The sequence below is a fragment of the Heterodontus francisci genome, chromosome 9 (genome assembly GCF_036365525.1).
Source record: "Heterodontus francisci isolate sHetFra1 chromosome 9, sHetFra1.hap1, whole genome shotgun sequence".
NCBI lineage: Eukaryota > Metazoa > Chordata > Chondrichthyes > Heterodontiformes > Heterodontidae > Heterodontus > Heterodontus francisci.
Genome location: NC_090379.1, coordinates 93771004 through 93798660, shown reverse-complemented (window position 1 = coordinate 93798660; position 27657 = coordinate 93771004). Strand labels below are relative to the sequence as shown.

Below are 27657 nucleotides of genomic sequence, written 5' to 3'. Positions count from 1 at the left end.
GGTAAAACAGTAGATCAAATTTCACTTTGAAAAAACTGCCAAACCATTGCCTGAATTGATCATTGGAGAGCCAGAGTACAAACCTTCAACGCTCAAGCGTCAGCCCAAGTGGCAACTTGGGACCTGCACAGAGCAGTTGTCACCTCGACCGTATGCAGTAGAAGTGAATGACCAGATATACTATCATAACCGCAGGCACATACGCACAACTGCAGAAGCTGTTCCTTCACTGCAGGCAGCCGATCAGGAAGATGTGAACTCACCACATGCACAGACCACAGATCAACCATCAGCCCCAGGAGGTCCACAGCACCCCAACAACGGAAGTAGAATAGCTACTGCGGCAAAAAATGACATGGGAATGACACTCCCCCGGAGAAGGAAAATCACCCAGATGTACAGTCAACAAAAATGTGCACGCACATTAAGAGAGCAGCACGATTTAAAGACTGTGTGTGCAATGCATGAGCAGAGACTGATGAGAACAAATTGCTATTGCAGGAGAACAGTTGTGTGCATATTGGGTAATTTAGGCAACTCACAGTGTAAATGATAATGCATACAATTTTTTTTCTTCTTTGTATGGAAAGGGGGATGTCTGGAGAGAAATGCAATACTGGATTAATGTGCCTCCTGGCTTGCTGGAGTCATGCAACCTCTACCATGAAGCACTCACTGCAGGCATCCATCAGAAGGCAGTTCAATAAAGACACAGTACAAGCAGGACTGTTGTCCTGTCCTATGAGCTTGTAACACCCTTACCACTGCCATATTAGTTTAAACCCTCCCCCACAAGACTAGTTACACTTCCCACTGAGGACACTGGTCCCAGCAACCCTTCCCTCTTGCAATGGCCCCTCCTTCCCCAGAACTGGCCACAATGTCCCAGGAATCTAAAGCCCTTCCTCCTGCACCATTCCTCCAGCAACGCTAATCTAACTTCTCACTGCTTCTGTACTCAGTAACATGTGGCACTGGCAATTATTCATAGATCAGAAACTTTGAGGGCTGCTCTTGAACTTCCATCTAGCTTCTGAAACTCTAACTGCAGGACCTCAGCCCTTTCCTTCCTGCGTCATTGGTTTCAAAATGGACCATGATTTCTGGCTGTTCCCCTTCCCGTCAGAATGTTCTGTACGTATTCCACGATATGCTTTAACCTAGCACCAGGAAGGCAACACACCATGCAAAACGCAAGTTGCCGGTTGCAGACGACTTATCAGAGAATTCCCACACTCCAATTCCCATTTTAAAGTCTTCACTTTGTTTTGCAATTCACTGCTTCAGCAGTTGACACTCTGTGCTTCAAGACCTTTCTCATGCTTGATTCTTTCCCCCGTGTCTTGATGAGCAAAACTAACAGTACTCAAGGTGCAATTGACACAATGCACCTTACAGTTTTAGCATAACCTTCTCAGACTTGTACTTTACTTACCTGCCAATATTGTTTAGCATTGTTTGCTTTGTTACTTGCTGCTCCACAAAGCCTTTATTAACACCTCACAAATCTCTTTCAACTGAACCTTTAGCTACTTCTGTTCTTCTAGAGTATGTATGTCACCTAAATGTGGCACTGTACAAATAAATCCAATAAAATACAATTGCCATTATTCCTCCAACTAAACCTCCCTTCCACAGCATAATTTGTAACCATACCATTAAACATTCAAAACATACCTGCAGTTATATAGCACCTTAAGCATCAAAAAAATTGACACTGAGCTAAAGGTGGTGGTGTTTGGCCAAGCTTTGCATCACCTGACGCAAGAGGTAAGTTTTCGAAGGAGGATTTTAAAAGGAAGAGAGAGGTAGTGAAGTTTAGGGAAGGAACTCCAGAGCTACAGCTGAAGGCATGGCTGCCAATGGCGAGGCAAAGGAAGACAGGGATGCACAAGAGACCAGAATTGGAGGAATGGAGGCTTCTTGGAGAGTTGAAGGGCTAGAGAAGGTCAGAGAGATGAGAGAGGACAGGCCATGGAGTGATTTTGCACAAAGATAAGAATTCGAGCCATTGGTGGACTGGGAGCCAATGTAGATAATGGGCAAACAAGACTTGGTACAACTTAGAATGCAGCAGCAGTTTTGGATGAGCTCAGGTTTTTGATATAAATTAGAAACACTAATGCTTCGAGCACTATGCCTTCAAGTACTTCACTTAGTACTTTCACCTCCCACTCCCCTAACAAGTCGCTCCAGTTCCTTATCCAGGTTTTACATTGAATTGCCACTGCTTTGAGCCAATGTAGCGGATTTTTTTTAATGAATCCTATCAAAAATCTGAACACACAGAAGCATTCCCTGTTACCAAGGGAATGCCCAAGTGAATTTGGGCTTCCAGTAATATAACCTGGTTTTAGATGTCTTTTTTTTCAGAAATTAGGAATGATTGCTTCTTTATAGAAATAACTTCTGACCAGAAATAAATATTAAAAGGCAGAGATTGATAGATTTTTGGACTCTTAAAGGAATCAAGAGATATGGGAATTGGGCAGGAAAGTGGAGCTGAAGTTCAGGATCAGCCTTGATCTTATTGAATGGTGGAACAGGCTCGAGGATCCTTATGGTCTACTCCTGCTCCCATTTCTTATGTTCTTAGGAAATGGAACACAAGGTTTCATCATACTTCATGCAACACCGAGACACATGTATACTCAAATTTCTTACAGCAATGCTTTTCCAAATCAATGCATATTACTAGATGATTGCACATATTCTAATGTATTAATTGCAAATCAGTCATATGTAATATTTCTTTAAGGAAGTGACCAATTGAATAAAATTGTTTGCCCTACTTTTTGCACAGGTTTTCTCTGCCAAGCCTTTTGTTCCACAGCTAATGGAGTACAGCTTTAGCTAAAGATTTCCAACATAAGCGCACACACAAAATATTTTCTTTTTTATATATATTTGTTTTTCATAATTTCACACCTTTCCCTTGGAAGGAACAGTGGGATGTAGTGGAATGATTTTGCAAGGCGATTTAACAGCCTCACAGGCCATAACGCGAGCCTTCATTCCATGGCCACAACTACCTTTATACCAGTCGACGGGGTGGTTATCTGCATACAATGGGAGGGTTTTACAGACTCCCATTGCCACAACACACAAGTATCCCATTTGATGTCAATCCAAAATTTAGTGACACACCCTGGTCTCCACTTGCTAGCAGTTGAACACTGCACATTCTGACAGGAATACTACCACTAAGCCAAATACACACATTTACAAATAGCATTTGAAAAACACTAATTTATTTACTTTGTCAGAACCAATTAAATATTTCAGATAGCAGGCTGATGGTTTCGAAATTTATTTCCAAATTGCTTCTCTCCCCACCCCCCCACAACCCCATCCTCCAGCCCGACGCAGCCAGGACACCCTGGGCCTGCGCGCTCCCAGCGCAGCCAGAGCACATATTACATTTCCAATTCTAGTAAACCACCTGTTGTCTCTCAGCACTGCAGCAAAACCCATGAAACTCCAGCTGTGCTCCAAAGCTCCACAGGAAGCCAAAAGACTTGCAGGTTGATAGGTAAATTGGCCATTATAAATTGTCACTAGTATAGGTAGGTGGTAGGGAAATATAGGGACAGGTGGGGATGTTTGGTAGGAATAGGGGATTAGTGTAGGATTAGTATAATTGGGTGGTTGATGTTCGGCACAGACTCGGTGGGCCGAAGGGCCTGTTTCAGTGCTGTATCTCTAATCTAAAAAAGGAAACAAGCCCCGATTTTCCTTCATTTCCCTTATGCCAAACTTCAGGCCAGTTTCTGAAAATCCTACTGCGAGAAAGCTTTGGCAAAGTTTCCAGCCAAGTTTATTTACCTTCACCTGAACATTAAAAACTGACGCAAAACAAGTGCAGGTGCAGTACCGCTCATACAATTACAACAAATAGGCTGCTGTCTTCTCCCATGGCATCTCACTCTCAGCCCCTTACCTTTGCATTTCCTTTCCACTTCTATATTATGCACAACAGGGTATGACCATTGCTTAGTCCTTCTGAACAGGCTGCAGGGAAGGGGAGGCAGGGGTACAAAAGGTTTTGGGTGCACTGAGGCTCTCAGTGCTTTGGTTGAGCACACTGCAGGTCCTGGTAAGAAAAATTCAAGCATAAAAATCAAAGAAAATTGCTATCAAGTGGCTGTGGTCATGCTGCCTGAATTTTGGTGCAGGAGTTTATACCAGCATGATGTTCACAAATTCATGAAACTCACATGAGCTGGTATTTTGAATGGGGAGGAGATGTGCAAGCATGGGCAGAGGGTTTTGATGGGCCTATTGCAGATGCAATGCAAACATTGAGAAAATCTGCATGCAATGTTTCAGCATAAAACTGCTGTAAATTAGTTTTGCATTAACTTTCCCCCATGCCCCCACCCCCCCCAACAAAAACTCAACATCTCTCTTGGAGTGTAGTTGCATCAAAACAATCCAGGAAATTTCGGGCCACGAAGACTAACCTGATTTATTTACCATTCACAATAAAGAGATTAAAGCCAGAGTTCTGCAACCTGAAGAACAAGTAAACTCTGACGCCCTCTATTATTTACTTCTTCATTAAATTTGTGGCCCTTGTACCTTTATTGTGGCAGCAGAAAGCCCTGCATATTGCATGGTATATTGATTCTAGCCTCACAAGAGAATGCATCATCTGACTTACTGTGAGCAATACCACAGAATATATACATATGGTATACAAACTTAGCTACAGTACTGGTAGTGTTGCAATTTTAAAAAAAAATGTATATATAAAATACATTATTAGACTATAGCAGAAGACGCAATCCAAATAGTTCATCCACTTGTCCATAGCGACCTGACATCTTTTTGTACTGCTCCCCAACTAGGAAACAGAATTAGAAAGCCTGCATTATTTGGAACCTGAATGCAGAAGTCCTCAAACATAAGCAACAAGCACTTGCTGAACCAAGGCACTGGAACGATGAATTAGACAAGGTTAAATCACCTTGTCTAAAAATACATATTTCCTGAAGTCTTTGTGTTTTGAGGCAGCAAGGTTAATTTTGCAAGGCATCTATCTTTTCAGTTGCCTCTGGAGTCTTTATTTGCAATCACCTGTCAAATCATGTAGGCTATGCACTGTATACTGTGTGAAAAGGCAATGTTGCAGAGTCACAACTTCACAGCTTTGGTTTTTTGGGTAAGTCAATTATCCCATCTCTACTGCCAAACAACCTTGCAGTAGAAATTTCTGCAGCCCTCCCCCCACCCCCCCACCACAAAAATTCCTAATGACAAAGATCTCTTTGTTCCAGCTGTTCCTCTACATCTGAATTTTAAATCTTGCCAACAAGCCATCTGCTGCTGACGCAAAATACTTTGAATTATCTGAAAACTCTGCACTTCGTGCCCAATTCCTTAGCAGCAGCAGATTGCCGATCTGAGCATTACAGATTACAAAGAGGAGTGCAAATGAGGTCTTGCATGTCAATACTATCACTTATTTTTAACTCCACAAAATCACTATGCAATGGAAAGTTCAGAATGCATAACTATGCAAAACAGGACTAACCTGATTGATCTTCAGTGAGCGCATGCAGAGTTAGAGTTTGGAAATCAACACAGGAGTTTCCAGATGTGTAACTGAACAGAAAAGTCTCCAACTTGACACAGGTGTTGAAAAGCTTCTTTATGTACAGTATGAGGGAACACAAATGCACTTTACTTCATTTATTTTAAGACCCAAGTGAAGGTGCAAGGTGATTACAGCACTATATTAAAAAGGTTTGCAAAATGCCCTATAATCCAACGATACTAAAAATTATAAAAGAATCACTGTTTCAATGGTATTAAGTGCACTAGATTCTCCAATGCAGCTTTTCTAGTTTTATTGGGTAGTCACTGTAACAGTCAATTCATCGATTACAGCATTCAACCGCTGATTAAGATTCAATGGTTTGCATTTTACACAGCATTAGAAAGCATCCATGTAATTCATTTCGAGTGCTGCAATTGTCAGGGCAGCTACAGTGAAAGGTACACTAATAGGCCATAAATCCCAGAAGATATCAGAGTGGATTACAGAGCAAATGAGATTCAGGAGAGAATACAGGAAGGAAGCTCAACACAACTCACTTATTGAACCAACCATAGGTTTCATACTGATGGCAAAAAAAAAAATTGAGGTGGTGACAAAAGAATTACACAAGACCCAAGTGACACACTGGACTGCTGTTTGACACTTGGCACTAGATACACAAGACTCCTGAACTCAGAAATCAAATGCAGAACAAAGCATCAACCATATTAATATAAGAATTGCACTCTCATAACACTTTTTACATCAAAATATCTCAAGGAACATCACTTACTGAAATACTTCTTTGCAATCCAGAGGGCTTAGTTATGTAAAGTTTTTAAATAAGTAATCAAAATCTTTTCTCACCTTTATGAAACTAACATGCTGACCATGGTGGACATAACATGATGATGATAAAAGGGTAACGGTGAGGGCAGGGGCATAAGACCTAAAAGGTATAGTGGCTGATAAAACACTAATACAGTCCCCATTATAGGGCAAATGTTTAAATTGGCCAAAAAGCATTTCCATTTGCCAATTTTGAAGTTACTAAGTGTTCCATGTCATTTGGGCAGAAGCAGGTGTTTACTCAATAGTTCACTGCTTCCATAAACAGCGTGTTATGATCAGGTGAGAAAGGTATCTAGGGGTCTTCTGCTGTCTTTACCTGGTCTTATTGTAACAGGGTTTTATTTTTAAACATACTGTGTTTTGAGCTTTTTTTTTTTGCATCCTTGTTCAAAGCTTTCAAATCATAAGGCAAAGAAACCAACATACCAGGTGTTCTCAGGTTTAAAAGGAGAAAAGTGAAATTTATTAAACTTAGACAAACTCTAATACGGTTCACGCCTACAGATATACAATGTGCCCACGCTAGCATGCACATACAACATACACATGCAGATAGGGACAGAAAAGAGATAAAGTGGAACAGTTTGAGACAATATCTTGTTATTGTGCTTCAAGCTCACAGTATAGTCCTTTTGTAGGTAATTCTTGCATTTTATTGGGGCCCAGTATTCTGCTTAAACCTTGTTCACGTAGGAGACTTTTCTCTCGTGTTTTCACAAGATTCAAAGGAGATGGGAGCAGGCAGACAGGAGAGGAGGTTCAGCTTCAATTCCAGAAGCACACAGCTTTCTCAGTTCAAATCCCTTGTTGGAAGTTCAAATCTCAACAGCCAGCTAGTCATGTGACTAAAACTGGTCTAACCACTTCTTCTGTGTTTGTGGATTCTGCTATCTTAGCAGTCAACCTGGTATGCTAGCTCCCCCCACCTTCAACGTCTGGTAATCAAAGTCCACTGTTGCTTGAATGGGTCAGGGCATGGTCCTTTGTCCCTTGTTCCAACTCTGCTAGTTACTATGCAAATGTCTTTCCAGTCAGGAGCTTGCAATTTTAAGTTTTAATGTCCATGTGGTGAAATCATGTGTGCCTCAGTCTTGGCAGGTAGGGGGTTTGCCTGACAAGCATCTTAAATAAATGAAGCAAATCGATGAAATATTGACTGATTAATCAATCATGATTTTTTTGATGAGTTTATTATTTGATGGTGTTCAGTTTCTCTCCTTGCAGATCGGTTTTCCTTCTCCTGACTATGAATCCTCATTAATTGGTGCAACTGCTCCAAGGTATTTCACAGAGGGATAAAATAAATAGGAGTAGATAAAGGAATGGGTTTTGAAGTATGGCATAGGAGAGGTGGCTGAAAGCTTGGTCAAAAAGTTACCAGGAGACCCGCCCTGCTCTGCTTCAAATACTGTGATGGGATTTTTAATATTTACCTGAGCCACCAGAACTACAACTTTAATGTCTTATCTAAGGAACAACCGATGTTGCGGCTCTCATATTTCTTCTCCTTCCTAGCTTTTCCCCCCCAACAAAAATGCAAGCTCTAAATACCATTTTGCTGTTGGACCTGTGCAGAATTCCACTGGCAGCATTCACATACAGCTGGAACACTCCAATATGTCTATTAAAGCAATTAACTGCACAGGGATGAAGATCTGTACTCAAAGATATGAATCAAATGCTACAAAGTGAAGAAAGCCTAGTACAATTGCCATGGGTACTGAAATTTGCTGAGATGTTGGGAACACCTGAAATAGAAAGATTTATGTCTTTAGTTAAATTTTGCAGGCAGTCAGCTAAGATTAGCATTACTAAAAAGCAAGTGCCATCACTTTCCTGTGAGGTTTAGTCAACATAAAACTGAATACATTTGGCAAAGATTTGTACTAAATCTGTTATGTCATAAGAATGCCCAGAGGATGGCTGGTATAGGAAACAGAAATATCACATTGGTCCCTCGTAGCGATATGAAATGAACTCAAACAAACAATCAAATTACCAGAATTCAGGAGGTATTCAAGGTGGAAGAATCTCTCCCAATGGGGTGGCCAAATGGAGGGATCAGAAGAGTGTCCAGGCATGTGAGCACTGGGGAGCCAGGTCACAATCCTCATGTTATATACAAACGTGCCTACTTTGCCAGCAATGAAAATCATCAAACATTGTAGCAAGTCCCTTCCAGTTGACATCTGCTCCTCTAATGATTGTAGGCGTGCACTGTCAATTTGGAGTTTGAGCAAGTTAATTACCTGATTTACAAATGCATCCACCGAAACTTGCTTCAAAATTATTGAACAAAAATAGTTCACTGCCTAAAAGATATGGACCCGCACAATGTGCAAACTGTAGACTTCACACCTCCTCAACTTGGTATTTCCACTGGAGTCAGGGCATACACATTGCGTGAAACTTGATGAAATAGAATTAAATTTAACATATGCTCAGGAGACATTAGCACCACTTGAATTTCTAAGATAGCCCATAGCCCTAGTCGCCACTAGTAAACCACATTAAATAGTTTCCTTATATCACCTTCTAAAATCTTTCAATCCGATTGCTGTAAATGTGATAATGGAGATGAAAATGATTAGAAGAAAATGTACCGCATATGAGAGAAACAGCCTACTCTGCTCGCTAACAGGCAGTTACAAAGAACAGCAGTCAAGAGTCATTTACTGCATAGAAGGAGGCCATTCGGCTCATTGAGTCCATGCCTGCTCTCCACAGAGCAATCCAGCCATTCCCACTTCCTCGCTTGATCCCTGTGGCCCTGCAGTTTATTTCTTTCAAGTGCCCATCCAATTTCTTTTTGAAATCATTGTCTCCGCTTCCACCACCCTAGTGGGCAACGAGCTCCAGGTCATCACCACTTGCTGCATAAAAAAGTTCTACTCACATTCCCCTGCATCTCTTGCCCGAAACCTTCAATCTGTTCCCAGAGTCCTTGTACCAGTTAATAGGAAAAGCTTTTCCTTGTCTAACTTATCTAAGCTTGTCATAATCTTGTGTACCTCTATCAAATTGCCCCTCAATTTCCTTTGATCCAGGCAGAACAAACACAGCTTTTTCCAACCTAACATTGTAATATCGTACATACATGTCGTATCATACTTCCAATTGTCTACTTGTGCCCTCAGCTAATCTGCTTTATTCACTAGACTCCTTGCATTGAAGTATATACCATTAATCACTGAACAATTGCTGTGTTATCTATTTCCTAGCCTTTGTTTCCTCAACCTTCCATACCTGCTTACTAATTTTCTGCCTTCTATTTCCAGCTTTGCTTCTCTTCCTTTTGAATCTACACTCAGGTTCCTATCCCTGCCAAGCTAATTTAAACTCTCCCCAACAGCACGAGCGAATCTCCCCAAGATATTGCTTCCAGTCCTGTTGAGGTGAAACCTGTCTGGTTTTTACAGGTCCCACCTCCCCTAAAACGGTCCCAAGAATCTAAAGCCCTCCCTCCAGCACCATCACTCCAGCCACACATTCAGCTGCACTATCCTCCTATTTCTGTACTCACCAGCATGCAGCACCAGGAGTAATCCAGCAATTACTGTCTTTGTGGTCTTTTTAATTTCTTTCCTAACTCCCTGAAATCTGCCTGCAGGACTCCATCCCTCTGAATATCTGTGGTCATTGGTACCAATATGGATTATGATCTTGGACCATTCACCCTCCCCCCTCAAAGCTTTGCAGCTGCTCAGTGACATCTGAGATACCTGGCAACAGGAAGGCAACATATCATCCTGGAATCATGTCTGCAGTGGGAGAAACATCTACCTGTTCCCCTAATTATTCCCCAGAGGAACCATCACCCTCACCTGTATTCAGAACTGAATACTGGTTGGAGAGCGAGATGCATTCAGGGTCCCGTGCACTATCTGCCAGGTCTTGCTTGACTGCTGGCAGTCACCTATTCTTTTTTTGCCTGCAGACTCTCATGCTGCAGAATGGCCACCTCCAGAAATGGGCCATCCATGTAGCTCTCAGCCTCACAGATGCACCACAGTGACACCAGCTGCTGCTCCAGCTCTGAAACCTGGAGCTCGAGCTCCTCCAGCTGACAGCACCTTCTGCACATGCGGTTATTTAGGACACAAGTAGTTTCCTGGAACTCCCACATGGAAAAGGAGGTGCCCTGTCATGCCTCTATTTATTAAACTTAAAAGAAATAGAAAGTAAGACTTGTTAAAGACTTACAAAAATAAACTCATCAATCAGCATCTTCTCTCGTGTCGACATCAATTCTAGATTTTTTTTTTTAACCTCACTCCTGAACGCTCATGCTTCCTCCTATGGCTCTGGCCACTCTACCCCTCCGCCCCGAACTCTTTCAGGTCCATGCTCTCCAATTGAATAAAATAATGGACATATTTCTCCAGCTCTTAGATCATACAACTGCACTGGCTTTGAGTGACTAAAAAAAAACTAACATTCACCAACCAATCACCTTCCTGTTGTCCTGTGATGTCACTCCCGAGGTCTTTTGTTCTTTCTCTGCAGCTCCTCTTTTTATACCCACCCTGACTTCTGCTCTCGGGCCTCAGATTGTCGCTCCTTTTATGAGATGCTGTTTACTGAATACAAAAAGCCATTGGAGATTTGTATGGGGAGTGGAAGTGGCATTACAGCTGTCATTGCAGCATTCAACATTGCAATAAAGCATAGAGAGGTTCCAATATGCTTTGAAATAGATTGGAAAGCCATAGATTTGCACCATGAGCTTCTGTTTTTAGGCCATTCTATCAAGGGGTAGTGCCCAGCAGAGCTCAAGTGTTTGCCCATGAGGGATTGAAAGTAGAAAAGCTCAGGAGTCGGGCACAATATGGAGGCAGTGTATAAGGGCTTGTTGAGTCTGGCTGAGTAGTCATGACGGCACAGAAGGAGGCCATTGGATCCATTGGAGTTCGTGTCGGCTCTCTAGCAATCCAGTCAGTCCCATTCCCCAGCTCTATCCTGGTAGCCCTGCAAGGTTATTTCCCTCAAACGTGCATCCAATTTCCTTTGAAATCATTCATTGTCTCCACTTCAACCAGACTCATAGGCAGCGAGTTCCAGGTCATTACCACTCGCTGCTTAAAAATGTTCTTCCTCACATTCCCCCTGCATTTCTTGCCTAAAACCTGAGATCTGTGTCCCCTAGTCCTTGCACCATCTGCTAATGGGAACAGCTTTTCTTTATCTACCCTATCCAAAGCTGTCAGAATCTTGTACACCTCTATGAAATCTCCCCTCAATCTCCTTTGCTCCAAGGAAATAACTCCAGCCTCTCCAACCTAACCTTGTAGCTAAAATCCCTCATCACTGGAACCATTCTAGTAACATGTTGAATCCCCCAGCCCTTAGTAAGTGGAGCATTCAGTGCTCAAACAATGTGGTTTCATTTTTCTCTTCCTTTTGTCTACTCTTGTGAAGTTAATTGAAGGTGACAGCAGTTTTAAGCCAAAGCAAGCGCCCATGCGCAATGTTTTAAAGACCAGCCTACAACACAAGATTGAAACTTTCAGCTGAACATTTGAATGTATAAACACCGAGGCCACTGGCTACAGTTACAGTCAACAGTTTTCCAATTAATTGGCTGCAAATCAAAATAATTTCATCAAGGCTGCTGAATTCATCACATCAATCTTATAGCACAGAAGGAGGCCATTCAGCCCAACGTGTCTGTGACAGCTCTTTGAAAGAGCAATCCAATTAGTCCCACTCCCCACTGCTCTTTCCCCACCCTCCTGCAAAGTTTTCTCTAAGTACTTACCCAATTCCATTGAAACATTATTGAACAACTAACATTAAAATTGATAACCCGCCTCTCGAGTAGGTTGCTGACATGCAACTGAACTTGCTGCACTTAAATGCAAAGGTCAGTCGGTTGGAACTGGTTTCCTGACATGGTATCAATTTATGTGCTTTTGACTCGCCAACTGCACTTGTGCATGTTTAAATTCACCTCGATGTACCTCAACATTGTTGGTTCGCAGAGCAATTTAAGTTAATGTCACAACAATTTTTTTGATATCCAAGTCTGTGGGGTTCTCTTTCCTCATTTATTATCGTATCTCCATATATCAACAAACTGAAAACTGGTTATATGAAAAGAAGTTCAGAACATGAGGCACGATTACGCATATCTAAAAATTCATTGGAAAATGGAATAGTGTCAGAAGACTGGCAGACAGCTAGTGTTATTCCTATATTTAAAAAGGAAGTCCAGGTAACTACAAACCAGTTAGCTTAAATGTCGGTGGTAGGAAGAATAAAGGTAATATTTACTCAAAAGATGGAACAGAACAACAACTAGAAACCAAAAATATAACGAAGAATAGTTAGCATGGATTTCAAAAGGAAAGGTCATGCTTGACTAACCTTATTGAATTCTTTGAAGTAAGAGAGAAAGTAGACAAGGGTAATACAATAGAATCAATCAATATATTTGGATTTTCAAAAGACATTCCGCAAAGTACCACCTGGTAGACGCACGAGTAAGGTGGTATGTGAAGTCAGGGTACAAGTAGCAAAATTGTCAGCATGTTGCCGACTAAACAGGAAAGAGACAGTAGGGGTTAAGGATAGCTATTCAGATTGGCAATGGGTGGGAAGTGGTGTTCCACAAGGATCGGTGCTGGGACCACTGTTGTTTACCATTTACATCAATGATTTAGACTTGGGAATCAGAAATACAATCTCAAAATTTGCAGATGACATCAAATCGAGGAGGTATAGTGAATAGTGAGGAAGACTGTGACAAATTCAAGACAACCTTAGTAAACTTGCTGAATGGGCATGCAATTGGCAAATGAATTTCAATATCATTAAGTGAGGTTTGGTTGCATTTTGGTAGGAACAATAAGGAGACCATATATAGCTTGGATAGTAAGGGCTAGATTTTATGGGCCCCCCTTGAGGTGAGGTCAGAGGTGGGGAGGCCCATAGAATTGCTACGGGTGGAGGGCCTGTCGCTGTCCGTCTTGGGTGGGGGGGGGGGTATGCGGGATAGGCAGATACGGCCTACCCACCCAGAGGCCAGTTGAGGCCTCTTCCCGCCGCCGCTGGGACCTAACCTTGTCTGATCTAACATCTATCACATGAAACCATAGTCAAAATAAAGCATTTTTCTCCTTTAACTTACCTTGCGCGTAAGGCGACTGAACTAAAAATTAAGCACAGGCAGGCTTGTTCTCACTGGAGATGAGTCGTGGGCCTTTGGTAGGAAAACTCAGCTTCCAATCACATGCACAATGTGTGTGTATCGACAACAGGTAAGAAGAAATTAAACGTAGCCGTGATTCACTCGGCAGTTAAATAAGCTGCTCACTTGCATAATACGCCAGAAAGAGTTGGCACCTTCTAGAGAGGCAGGGAGAAAGTGGAAAGAAAAGGCACATGGTAACATATTTTAGACTTACAGCGCCATTTCATTACATAATTACCAAAGTAAGCTAAAGCAGCTCAGAGTTTGGGGAAGAGGAGAATTGTAGCTCAGCCATTTGAAAAAGAACTGTACAACAGTTCAAAAGTTATTTCCATTTTCTTGATTAACAATGTTATCAATTTAATAATGAGTCATATACCATTACATTGGTGTTTCCCTCAAAATAGCAACTCCTACAACTGAATAGGCCCCAGACGTACAAGCTTTTGTTTTTCCTCTGGACACCAGCCTACAAGGTCGAGAGGGGGTTGCAGATGCTAGGCAAGTCTGCACTTCCGAAAACCATGCCTAGGCTACACAGCAAACAAAGGAAGATAACTTTTCGGCAGGGAAGCTAGAATGTGAGGACTGTGTGTCCTGGAATGAACAATGACCCACACTCCACAGCAAGTGTACACAAGATAGCCCTGATTGACCATGAGCTACACAAGCTCAGTATTGACATTGCCGCTCCACAAGAAACCGGATAAGCCGACACAGGCTCTATTCGAGAGACTAATTACACCTTTTATTGGCATGGAAAGAGCGCTAAAGATCACGTGAGCACGGTGTAAGCTTCACAGTGAACAACTGACTGACACAGTCAATTGATCAATTGAGCCACCAGTAGCAACCTCGAAGTGCCTCATCTCCCTGTAGTTATCATCCGATGGAGGCACAAATCAACATCATTTGCATCCAAGCACCAACTCTGAATGTCAGTATTTCAGATAAAGAGCATTTCAATCACTCCCTAGGTGACATTCTGAGGAACATCCCAAATGGCGAGAGGCTATTCATCCTAGGTGACTTCAATGCACGCGTTGGAGCAGACAGCGACTCATGACTGGGGTGTCTCGGTCGTCATAGGGTGGGCAAGATAAATGATAATGAACAACGCCTTCTTGAGCTTTGTGCCCTGAATAAACTCTACATCGTCAACACCTTCTTCCAGGGTAGACATTGCCAAAAGGCAACATGGCATCACCCAAGTTCTGATCATTGGCACCAACTAGACCTAGGCATCACGAGGAGGCGCGATCTGCCCAATGCCCTTTACACCCACACCTGCCACAGCACAGGTTGCAACACCGACCACTCTGTTATCAGTGGAGTGAAGGTGCACCCTCAAAAGTTCCACAGCTAAAAACACGATGGCCCGCCATGTATCAACATTCCTTGGATAAGCAATAATACCAAATATCAGCACTGCGCACTGTCGCTAGAACGCTTGCTACCCAACAAAGCCTTAACAGGAAGCACTGATGCCGGCATCAATGAAGCTTGAAAGTCACTAAGCTCATCTATGAAGCAGAAGCATCATTTGGTAAAGGCAGAACCCACAACAAGGGCTGGGTTGAGACCTACTCAGCTGTGATGATATCTGTCATTGATGCAAAAAACAAAGTCTACATGATACAAAATATAAACAAAACAGCTAAGACACTGCATGACCTGAAAGTAGCCAAGACAGCCGTGCAAAGGAGAGGGAGATACTGCATAAACAAACAATGGATCAGCTTGTCAGGAAATCCAAACTGCGCGTGACAAAAGGAAATCTACGAGCTCTGTACAAAAGGATGCTTGGCCCTGTCATCACCAAAGTTGCTCCCCTGAAGTCAGCAGATAGTGAATTATTCACCGACAGAAGTAAACAGATGTCCCGCTGGGCTGAACACTGTGATCTGTACTCCTGTAATTTGGACATCTCCCGTCTGCGCTCGATGCTCTCCCGCAACTTCCTGGCATGGATGAGTTAGATGAAGAACCTTCATCATTGGAGCTTGAGAAGGACATAGTCTAGTGAATGGAAGGGCACCAGGCAAGGACGGAATCCCAGCCAAACTGCTCAAGCACGGAAAGTCCCATCTATAGCCACACATTTATGACCTTCTCCTTCTCTGCTGGAAAGTAGGCTCTGTTCCCCAGGAGATGCGTGGTGTTGAAATCATCACACTGTACAAAAACAAAGGTGACGGAGGAGACTGCAATAAGTACAGGGGCATCTCATTCCTTAGCGTCACAGGGAAGGCCTTTGCTACGGTCATACTTACAAGACTCAATTTATTTGCAGACCGAGTGTACTTGGAAGTACAGTGCGGTTTCCATGCCGGCAGATCTACTGTGGACATGATCTTCCCTATACGCCAGCTACAAGAGATCTCACTAAGACATTCAACACTGTCAGCAGAGCAGGGCTCTACAAGATTTTGGGAAAAACTGGCTTTCCACCAAATTGGCTTTCCTCGGTCTCATTCGCTGCTTCCATGACAACATGCACTGCACTGTATAGTTTGATGGCTCCACTCCCAACAGTTTCAGAGTGAAGAATGAAACATGGTTGTGTCCTAGCCCCAAATCTGTTTGGCATCTTCTCCATGCTCCTGACCTTCACCTTCCCTGCAGATTTAGAAGCAGTCAGTCTACTTGCACACTCGGTCAGACGGCAAGCTCTACAATCTATCAAGGCTGACAGCGAAGACAAAAGCACATCACATCCTGACTTGAGAATTCCTCTCTGCTGATGATGCTGCACTAGTTGGTGACACGGAAACTCAGCGACAAAGGCTCACTGACTGTCTCTCCCGTGCCTGTAACTTGTTCTCCTTGATTATATGCGTCATGAAAACCATGGTCATGGGACAAGATATTGAATCTCTGTCCCTGATTACACTTAATAACACCCCACTGAAAGTAGTTAGTAAATTCTGGTACCTTGGATCCACAGTGACTGACAATTTGTCCCTTGATGCAGAGCTCAATACATGCATAGGGAAAGCAGCTACTACCTTTGACCAACTTGCAAAACGCTCATGATATAATACCAAACTGACCCTTTGGACCAAGCTGATGGTTTATAAGCCTGTGTTTTCAGCACCTTGTTGTATGGCTGTGAAACATGGATGACTTACAGCTACCAGGAAAAGCAGCTCAATTATTTCCATCTTCACTAACTGCGGCACATTATGGGTATATCCCGGAAGGACAAAATCAGAAATGTGGCAGTCCTCTCTTAGGCAGAGCTCCTAAGTGTGTTGGCACTAATCAGAGACAGCTTCAGTGGATTGGACACATTCAGGATGGAAGATGGTCGCATACCCAAGGACCTTCTGTATGGTGAGGTAGACGGCGCCAGATGACCAGTGGGGAGCTCAAAGCTCCGCTTCAAGGATGTTTGCAAGCGTGACATGAAGGCCCTAAATGTCGACTATCGTACCTGGGAGTCACTAGCTGGCAAAAGAGGGAAATGGTGACACATCCTGTGGACTGGTGTGCACTACCACGATGACCAGGTGCAACAGCAGCTTAGCAACAGGGGCCAACGTCAAAAATAACACCTCACAGCGTCACTTGGCAGCTTCACATGCGGCACTTGTGGCAGAACCTGCCTCTGAAGGATTGGCCTTCACAGCCATCAGCAAAGGTGCACCAACAGAAGACACCACATCTAAATGGATTGTTTGCTGCGTGTCCATCATCTTTGCAGATGGAAGGATGCCAACCCACCACTGCATCATTAACAAAAGCACTTCAACAATTACTACATGTGGCAGAAGCTAAGTTATGCAAAATGTTCCTCAGTGACATTCTACAAAACACCGGTACAAATCCTGAACAAGCAAGGCAGTGAAAATAATGCAAACTGCAGCAGAGTTAAGACAGAGTTAGCTGTAGAATAGGTTTCAGCTGGTACTACTGATCATTATGCAAGGCAAGTTTCAGATTAACGTGCTTTGCAGCAGATAGAAGCTATGAATTGCCCGCACATTCCTCTATTGCTTACCTTTCTCTTCACCTTTTGGACATCATAGCGAACTTGAGCAAATTCACGGAGACCAAAGGATCCACCAACAATAAGCAACTGTGAAACAAAAAAAAAAACATTTCTGTTACTAAAGTAAGTTTGGGCATCACGCACAAATACTCAAGGGGTGTCTGTCAGTTCATCTTAACATTTTGTGCTAAGCTCATGTAAAGTGCAGTGATTGAAAATACAAGAACTCAACCTGAAGTGTTACAAAAATGGGCTTTTCTTTTTTAAAAGAAAGTGGACAATGTGCTTCAAAATGGCTGCCAAAGGTCAGAAGACCAGGTCTTGTATACTCAAACGGTCTTACTGTCTGGCAAGGACAGACGGATACATTCCAAAGCTAAGAAGTGCCAATTATACCCACCCTGAACCCTTCAGGAGACATTTTTGAATTGAATGGGTTCTTCTGAAACAAAGTAGGTGTGAAGGTGCCCCATCCAGGGCCATTGTTGGTCACCACAGGGAGGAAGATCTATGTCTCCTAACAGAGGCAAGATGTCAGAGACATTTAGCTTAAAAGTTAGCTCTCTGGAGAAAGCGAAAAAGACTCAGGACAAAACATCATGACAGCGTGTCCAGCTCAGAGCTGGGAGAAAATCCAACAAGCTAAAAGGAAAGCACCCTGCTGTGAACTCTACATTTCAACTTGTGCAGCACAGAACTGGAAGTGATCCTCTGTCTTCAGACTGAAATTTCAACCAACACAGAGAAATCTACAAACATCCCAGGCCTGCGACTTTAAAGAGAAAGTGACCTCTGAGAAAATTCAACAGTTTACCGTGAACCCCGAAACACTACCTCACTTCAAACCTCTTTTCCTCTCTGTCTCTTGTGCGTGCGAGTGAATACATGAGTGGGTGCGGTTGCAACAATTTCGGGATACGGCACATTGCTCAATAAAAAATTAATCTTCCGTTTTAAACCGAGAAGAAAACCTGTCGCTGTCTGTTTATTTAACAAATAAAACACAAAGGGGTTAAAACTCAAACAACAAAAACACTTGCTGTGGTCTGGTGGGTGTTGAACAGTGGGGACCATCCACACCCCTCATCACGTGGCCGTAACAAATGTAAATAAGGCACTTCAATTATGTGGGGAGATGAGAAAATCGGGGGTTGTTTTCCTTGGAGATGAGATGGCTAAGGGGGTATTTAATAGGTCGGTTCAAAATTATGAAGGGATTTGTTAGAATAGATAGGAAGAGAACGCTTCTACTGGCAGGAAGGTCAGTAGCTAGAGAATACAGATTTAAGGTAATAAGCAAAGGAAGTGAGATTTGGGGGCAGGGGGGTGGAATGTTGAAGAGAAAGAGGATTTTTTTTTTTTTAAATGCACTGCCTGAATGATGATTCAATTGTAACTTTCAACAAGGAATTCGATAATTACGTGAAAAAGCATTATTTGCAGGGCTATGGGGAAAGAGCATGGGTGTGGATCTAATTGGATAGCTCTTTCAAAGGTCTAGCATAGACACAATGGGCCGAGTGGCCTTCTTCTGTGCTATATTATTTCTTTTTGGTGATGTTTCTCGATTTCAAACTCCTGCTGTGAATGGTACTGGCTTTAAAACAATATTGTTCACAAGGAAGAAAATAAAAGGAAAAATAAGAACTGGGATGAGAAGTGGAAATTTAAAATAGAGTTTGTAAAATAAACTGTACTGCATATTGGGTGTAACCTTAAAATGGTTTGTCAGAACATGAACACAATAGTACAAATTGCATCATAACCAGTCACTGGATCATGAAACAATTATTACAAAGAAACTTATGCAAGCCTGTTCTCTCATACCAAACAAAGATAGCATCCTTTTTAAGAAGCATGGAAATTCCTCGCAGACTTACACAACTGTAACAGCTTGATGGGACCATGAAAGGGCTAAGGGCGTGTACACCAGAATATAATATGCCATTCCAAGGTTTTTAAAGAGGATACACTCTTTGCATATTGCAAGGAAAATCTACCTGCGTTTTAAATGGTGGAACATGCTAGAAAAATAACCAATGTTCCCAAGCATTTCACTCAAAGCTTCCATGTGGCTCTTTGTACAAGCATGCTGCTTGAAGCCAGTTCAACATCAATCCTGAAGTATATCTTCTGCCCCAGTCCACACCATTCCAGATAGCAAGTATATGCACAAAATACCCCCTTTAAAGTATTAACTCCTACTATATTGTGTATTAAACACAGAGGGCATTCATCCACTTCAGATACACAATAGGATTATCCTGGATATTTAATATCAGTTATGGAGAGCTGATATTATAAGATCTGTCAATGAAGAGAAATGGAAAAATAACAGTTTATTCTACATGGATGAACTTTGCTAAGCAAGAAATATCTGTGCAGAATACTGTGCGTCCAAAATGGTTTATGTCAAACACAATTAGGAGAGAGAGAACTCTCAGTGGCACATTCAGTGGCGCAGTGTCACAGGATTGGTTCAAACATGGACAAAAGAGCTGAACTCAAGAGATGAGAATGACTGCCCTTGACAACAAAGCAACATTTGACAGAGTATGGCATCAAGGAGTCCTAGCAAAACTGGAGTCAATGGGAATCAGAGGGAAAACCCCACTGGTTGGAGTCATACCTAGAGCAAAGGAAATGGCTGTGGTTGTTAGCGGTCAATCATCTCAGCTCCAGGACATCACTGCAGGAGTTCCTCAGGGTAGTGTCCTAGGCCCAACCATCTTCAGCTGCTTCATCAATGACCTTCTCTCCATCATAAGGTCAGAAGTGGGGATGTTCACTGATGATTGCACAATGTTCAGCACCATACGCAACTCCTCAGATACTGAAGCCGTCCATGTAGAAATGCAGCAAGACCTGGTCAATATCAGCCCAAGCCTGGATAAGTGGCAAGTAACATTCGTGCCACACAAGTACCTGGCAAAGACTATCTCAAATCATCTCCCCTTGACATTCAATGGCATTACGATTGCTGAATCCCCCACTATCAACATCCTGGGGTTACCACTGACCAGAAACTGAACAGCCAATCAAATACTGTGGCCACAAGCGCAGGTCAGAGGCTAGGAATCCTGCAGTGAGTAACTCACCTCCTGACTCCCCAAAGCCTGTCCACCATCTACAAGGCACAAGTCAGAAGTGTGATGGAATACACTCCACTAGCCTGGATGGGTGCAGCTCCAACAATACTCAAGAAGCTCTACACCATCCAGGGCAAAGAAGCCCGCTTGATTAGCACCCCATCCACAAACATTTACTCCCTCCACGACTGACTACAAAATGGACAGCAGCAACGCACCAAGACTCCTTAAACAGCACTTTCCAAACCAGTGACCTCTACCATCTAGAAGGACAAGGGCAGCAGATTCATGAAAACACCACCACCTGCAAGTTCCCCTCCAAGCCCCACACACACCTCACTTGGAATTATTTTGCCATTCCTTCACTGTCGCTGGGTCAAAATGCTGGAACTCACTTCCTAACAGCACTGTGGGCGTACCTACACCCCAAGGACTGCAGTGGTTCAAGGCGGCGGCTCACCAACACCTTCTCAAGGGCAATTAGGGATGGGCAATAAATGCTGGCCTAGCCAGCAATATCCACATCCCATGAACAAATAAATTAAAAAAAGATTACATGCTGTTGGGATGTTCCACTATAATGGGATAGAAACATTCCTGTGAAAGGTAGGGAGGGGAAGCTGAGCAGACATTTAACATCCATCCATTGTTTCGTAATGGAGTTTAGTGGTCAACTTTAACCATTGCAAAATAATCTGTTGAATGTTATGCTCAGTGTCTTGTAATGTGTTGGCGTTGACACTAATTTGACATATTGTGAACGAACATACCTAAACCTTAAACTTAAAGTTAATTATTAAATTAATACCTTAATTTCATATCAATATACTTATGCAACATTCTTAATTCACCCCATATTGCTGCCACAACTAATAAGCTACCTTATTCTTATTAAAAGCTATCACAAACTCATCAGGCACAAAGAATACAGACAGAATGACAAGTCACAAAGAGAAGTCCAGTTCAGGGAGGCCATTCGGACCATCCAACTCATCCTTCCTAAAGAACCTACCATTGCGCCACCCACAACACCACCACCCCACCCCATCCTTAGCACCTGTTTCTTGATTGGCTCCCCTATCCTTCCAGATGATCATTCCAGGTACTCATCGTGTGAAGAAATCCTTCTTCCCATCAGGCCTGAAATGGCATTTTACCAAAAATAAAACTGGCGAGTGACACAAGGGCAATTAGCATTGGACACGAGGATTGGTTAGTACCAAAGTTTCTGAACAATCCTAGTAAAATAACTGCACACTTGGCAACTTTCATTGTCATCTGCAGCCTTTTTCCAAAAGGTACAAATATTTCCCCTAATCCAATCACCTGTTACTGTAGTCACAAAAAGGTAGAAATGTTGGAACAAAATGAGAAAACAACAAGAGTGAAAGAAAAAAATGCATTTACACAACTTCAGGACTTCCGTAGCATTTTACAACCAAATAATACACTTTTTGAAGTGTTGTAGTCAGTTATAATGTAGGAAATGCTACAGACAATTTGCACACAGCAAAGTTCCACAAACAGCAATATGATAAAAGGCAGATAATTTTTTTTTTTAAAGTGATAAAAGCAAAGTACTGCAGATGTTGGAAATCTGAGATATAAACAGAAAGTTAATTCTGTTTCTCTCTCCACAGATGCTGCCAGACCTGAATACTCCCAGCACTTGGTGTTTTCAGTGATGTTGAGCACAAAATGAGAGTGCTCCACTTCCATCCCAGTGATTTCTTTAATAGTAACCACCCATTCTCTCAACAATAACAGCTTCAGATCCCATCGCTGCTCCTAATGGCTCAGTGATATTGGATTTTATAGTGCTTCATAAAGAAGAGCAGGGGCGTTCTCCTGGATGTCCTACTATTTCACCTTTGGATTCAGTCTACAGAGTAAACTGCCACCAGTGCAGTGAACCATTCACAGAAAGAAATTAAAAGCAAAATACTGCGGATGCTGGAAATCTGAAATAAAAACAAGAAATGCTGGAACCACTCAGCAGGTCTGGCAGCATCTTTGGAAAGAGAAGCAGAGTTAATGTTTCGGGTCAGTGACCCTTCACAGAAAGAAATTGACAGATTCCTGATTCAATGAGTAGAGGGATACAAGCTTAGTACCAAAGCAGGAGAGGGTGGAGAATGGTCAGAGTGGATCCTGCTATATTAGGCAGCAGGACAGGACAAGACAATGATGCTGAAAAGCCTTTTCTCATTTCAGTCTTTTCTTTGAAAGGTAGTTCTTTAAGTAGACATATTCCCATAAGAAAGAATCATTACAGTAATGGCTCAATTGTCAAAGGTGATTGAAAGATATTTTTGGTACAGTTGAGCTAACAACTCCAGACAAGAAAAAGAACCATGGCAGAGGGGCACCAGTCACAATCAAGTCACTGATATTGGGCACATAGCATTGAGGAAACAAAGGAGGCTTTAAAAAAAAGGAGAAATCAAAAGAAAAGCTGTTCACAAGTGCTCAACGGCATTGGCAGCAGCCTTAGTACAAATCAGGTACGAGATGTATGGGGCTCAAGGAATAGGGAGAAAAAGTCAATGCAAATGACAAGGCAATTATCAAAATACACAAAGATGCTAAATAGAAATGCTGGCTGGTGCTTTCATTTTTGTCACCAACATAATTTGTAGTGGTTCAGAGACAGGGTACTGTAGAATAAGATTTACACCATACAACTGGGATGACCTGATAACACTCAACTTCATTGATTGCAAGGTAAAGCCTATGCCAAAGGTAGAATAGAAATTATATCCCTCGAAAATCATATATTGACCTTATGGTGAAAAGTAAAAATCAAAACTACTTTTGAACATAAACTATTTTTTGCACAGACTATCAATGTGTACCCAGCTTTTCAGCAATTCAGCACCATTTTTCTGTTCCCTGTTCTGTGCTCATCTCCATGATGAAATGAAAATATTCTAGAGATGTTACCACGTGCAGCACAGTATAAAGTACAATACTTGAGAACCACTGAATTCTTAAATATAGAAACATCAATACCTGGGAATAATTACAAAACAGGAATCTAGTTTGAGTGGTTGGAAGGACATCAAAATATATCAGCCAACATTAACACTTGTCAAAACACGCCCCTGTGTTGGTGAGTGTTAGTGATCATTGGTCACCAATTACCCGCCTCTTGCTCACTTACAGTCCTTGGAAAATAATATTTTGCTGGATTGCTGTTCAAGAAAAAAAAACTTTCATGTATATAGGGCCTTTCACGAACACCAGTGTTTACAGCCAATTACGCTGCTTCACAAACCACTGACCACCTCCAGGCGCGTATCCATTGTCTCTCGAGATAAGGAGGCCCAAAAGAAGAAAAGAAAGAAACGTATTTTTGAAGTCTAGTCACTGTTGCAATGTAAGAAATGCAGCAGCCAATCTGCACGCATCAAACTCACAAACAGCAGTGCAATAATGACCAGATAACCTGTTTGTTGTAATGTTGATTTAGGGATAATTAACGGCCAGGGCACTGGGGATAACGCCCCTGCTCCTCTTCAAAATAGTGCCATGGGATCTTTCTATCCACAAAAGCAGTTATCCTCAGAAAATGAGAGTTCACCATCAACCTCCCGGGCAGCTTCACAAAGTTGCTGCATTTGCACGGTTAAAATAAATCAAAACTTGTTGCAGAAAGTTAGATTGGGGTTGGTGCTCATTAACAAAAACACGTTAATGTTGAAAATTATGTTCCTGAAATTGCCACTCAACCTCTCAGGCCCAGAAAGGGGAGCAACAAACTGGATTCTCATTCCTGCAGCAAGTAAATTGCTCCTAGAATTTTTTTTTTTAAGTTCTTACTTTTCCTCTCTCTTGAACCAATCTTTTTTTCCCATCTCTATTTCTCTTTGACTCTAATTCATCCGAATTACATTGTTCCGCTGTTTCTATCTCCACCCTTAAATCTCATTGGTTAAAGAAGCTGTTAGTCCTGTTGTGCAAGGTCCCAGACGCTCCACTGACCTTGCCACTCTTCTCAGCCACACAAAAAAAAAGGTTGAACAGTGAGGGGAAAAAAAAAATCTAACAAATAAGGCATGACACAAGAATTCCCACAACAGCAAATTCTGGGCCAAAGTTTCTATTTCACACGTGGGAGCACAATTATTTTATTTGTAGCCATTTTTTTTCTGCCAACAGCAGCTGCCAGCACAGTATCCAATTTTTGATTGTGCTTCATGACCTTGATAAGCAAGAACATTCACTCAAGAACTTTAATGACTGATGCCATTACTGCAGGTTTATGGAGCAATAATCTGCAGTTAATTTCTGTGCTCTGAATTTTTATACCAATTTAATAATTTTTCTGGTTTTAATTTCAAAAAGAGCTTTCCAATTGATTGCAAAACAGGTAGAGTGTAATTGTGTGTGAAAACCACATTGGTTTCAGTTGCCCAAGGATTTCTTTTTCATGCCATTGAAACAAATACTACAGATGTACGAAACAGCCTAGGCCAAGATACTCCAATTAGACTCCAGGCCAGCTACTGTCATTTTATTACTGGACCGAGTCTTATTTTGCGCATTAAGTCAGCTTGAGCCAAACATATTTTAAAACTCGCAGAATATTACAGTCATTCAGTTGAACCACTGCACTCTCAATGGAATCAAGTATGAAGTACCTGTTGTATTTTAGTCTTCGCCATTAAATCTAATGTATAAATGATGGCAGAGCAGGCTCAAGAGGCTTATGGCCTACACCTTCTCCTAATTATGCTCTTTATATATTATCCTCCAAGCCCACCTTCATGAAATGGATACTCTACCAGTAAAGACCAACCAGTGTTTCAAGCTCTGAATATCAGCACAGGTGGGGAGATTTCCAGTTTGAAGCAAAATTGTAACTATGCTCTTATATATTCGACTTTACGATTTTGCTACAAATGATAAAAAGGAGCTCTTTCCTCCAAGCATACACAAAACCAATTATTATATACAGTAAAGCATGGCCTATAAAATGTTAATAGCCCAATGCAGTGATGAAGGTTGCTGTGTTACTGCCAGAAATGGCTGAAATCTCTGTTACACAGCCACTCTTATTATTTGAGTAGTAATGGAAGAGGCTAATGAGAGGAGACAAAGAAATTCAGGTGGCACTGAAACCACAACCATCTCCTAATCAAAGATGAGCCATGCCGATCTCTCTTTCACAGGCCCGGGACCAGACAGTGTACAAGTTCTGTGGACAGGAGCCAGTCTTTTCACTCACGTGTCCTGTTGACTTTCCAGCTATGCTGATAGCCATTTAACAAATTGCAGCCCGTTTAGAAGTCCTGTATTATTATTTATGTAGGAACCTTTTTCCCCCAAAGTGTATTTGAATGAGGATTCTTAGATGAAATTCTAACCACTGGAGCATATGGACTTAGCATATTTCAACGCAGAGGAAAAGCAACTAACAAGGTACTGATACCATATCATTCAACTAGTGGATCTGTTATGGAGATGCTCAGAATGAGTTGAAGGATGTTTTGATATGATAGATTGTGTTCTACACTACAATGCTGCTCTCTCAAAATCAATACCTTGCCATCCTTCCATTCAAAAGTTTATGTTTTTTTGCATTCATGGGATGTGGGCGTCGCTGGCTAGGCCAGCATTTATTGCCCATCCCTAATTGCCCTTGATCTGAGTGGCCATTTCAGAGGGCATTTTAAGAGTCAACCACATTGCTGTGGATCTGGAATCATATGTAGGCCAGACCAGGTAAGGACGGCAGATTTCCTTCCCGAAAGGACATTAGTGAACCAGATGGGTTTTTACAACAATCGACAATGGCTTCATGGTCACACTAGACTAGCTTTTTAATTCCAAATTTTTATTAATTCAATTCAAATTTCACCATCTGCCGTGGTGGGATTCGAACCCACGTCCCCAAAGCATTAGCCTGGGCCTCCGGGCTACTAGCCCAGTGACATTACCACAATGCTACTGCCTCCCCCTGACAATCCTGATGTGCTGCCAACATTAATTGCATCCACATCTATGTTAGACAGTGTGACGCCCATGCGGTCATGTTTTTAAACAGAATTTTCCCATTATTGTGACGGCGCATCAGAACTGCCTTTGTGCAGTTGTAGGTTCCGGCCACCAAGTGGCAATGAAGAGCAACTCTCTGTTCAGTCTCGCTCAGCTCCCATGCCATAGTGTGTGCTTTAGTCAAGCTGATCTTGTTCTGAGCTGAGGTAATTTGCAGCTTAATTTTCTATATTTAAATTTATTTTTCCCCTTTTCTTTAAAATATTTTCTTTTATCCCTCCAGGTTGTGGTCTCCCACTGTTGTTTTGCTGGAGTAATGAGGCTCCAGTTCTGTGCTGCCTTTTCACCTGCCATTTGAGATGAATGATGAGTCACCCCTCAGGACTCTTTAACGCTCTTGACGGATTCCTTTCTGAAGGCAAAAAATGCAAGGCAGGAATTGCCTGAAAAGTTAGAGAAACAAAGATGTGTGTTGGGCATAATGCTAATTTTTGGCGCAAAAGGTAAAAGCAAACTTGGGCAAAAGTGACTTATGCCATTTTTACACTATGTCCAAATTGCCATGATTTTTCAAGCCAATACTGCTGAACGTCTGCTGCTCATAAACATAACTCGAACCGCTTAAAAAGGTTCATGCTAATTTCCTGAATTTAAACCAACTCAGCAGGCTGTAAATTTAAGCCTAACATTTTAAGCACAACAGGATCCAGTGATACTTCTGGAGTTTTATGGCAATTTTTTCAGTGATTATTTTTTAAGCTCATTGAGACCAGTGTATTTTTTTGTATCTTTGAATGCACTTTTAAGGTATCAGAATTAAATGAATTAAAAATTGAACAACATCCATGATTGCATATAGAACATAGAACATACAGCACAGAACAGGCCCTTCGGCCCACAATGTTGTGCCGATCCTTTGTCCTCTGTCAAGGACAATTTAATCTATACCCCATCATTCTCCTTTATCCATATACCTATCCAAAAGCCT

The 27657-nt window shown here is 42.0% G+C and overlaps 1 protein-coding gene across 1 annotated transcript in view; it reads right to left on the bottom strand.

Moving 5' to 3' along the window:
• cox16 (cytochrome c oxidase assembly factor COX16) overlaps positions 1 to 27657 on the bottom strand; it is a 121628-nt gene that overhangs the window by 80755 nt on the left and 13216 nt on the right. The window contains 1 exon segment of the mRNA XM_068038375.1: positions 17590 to 17667. Within this exon segment, the coding sequence (XP_067894476.1) occupies positions 17590 to 17667 (78 nt within the window).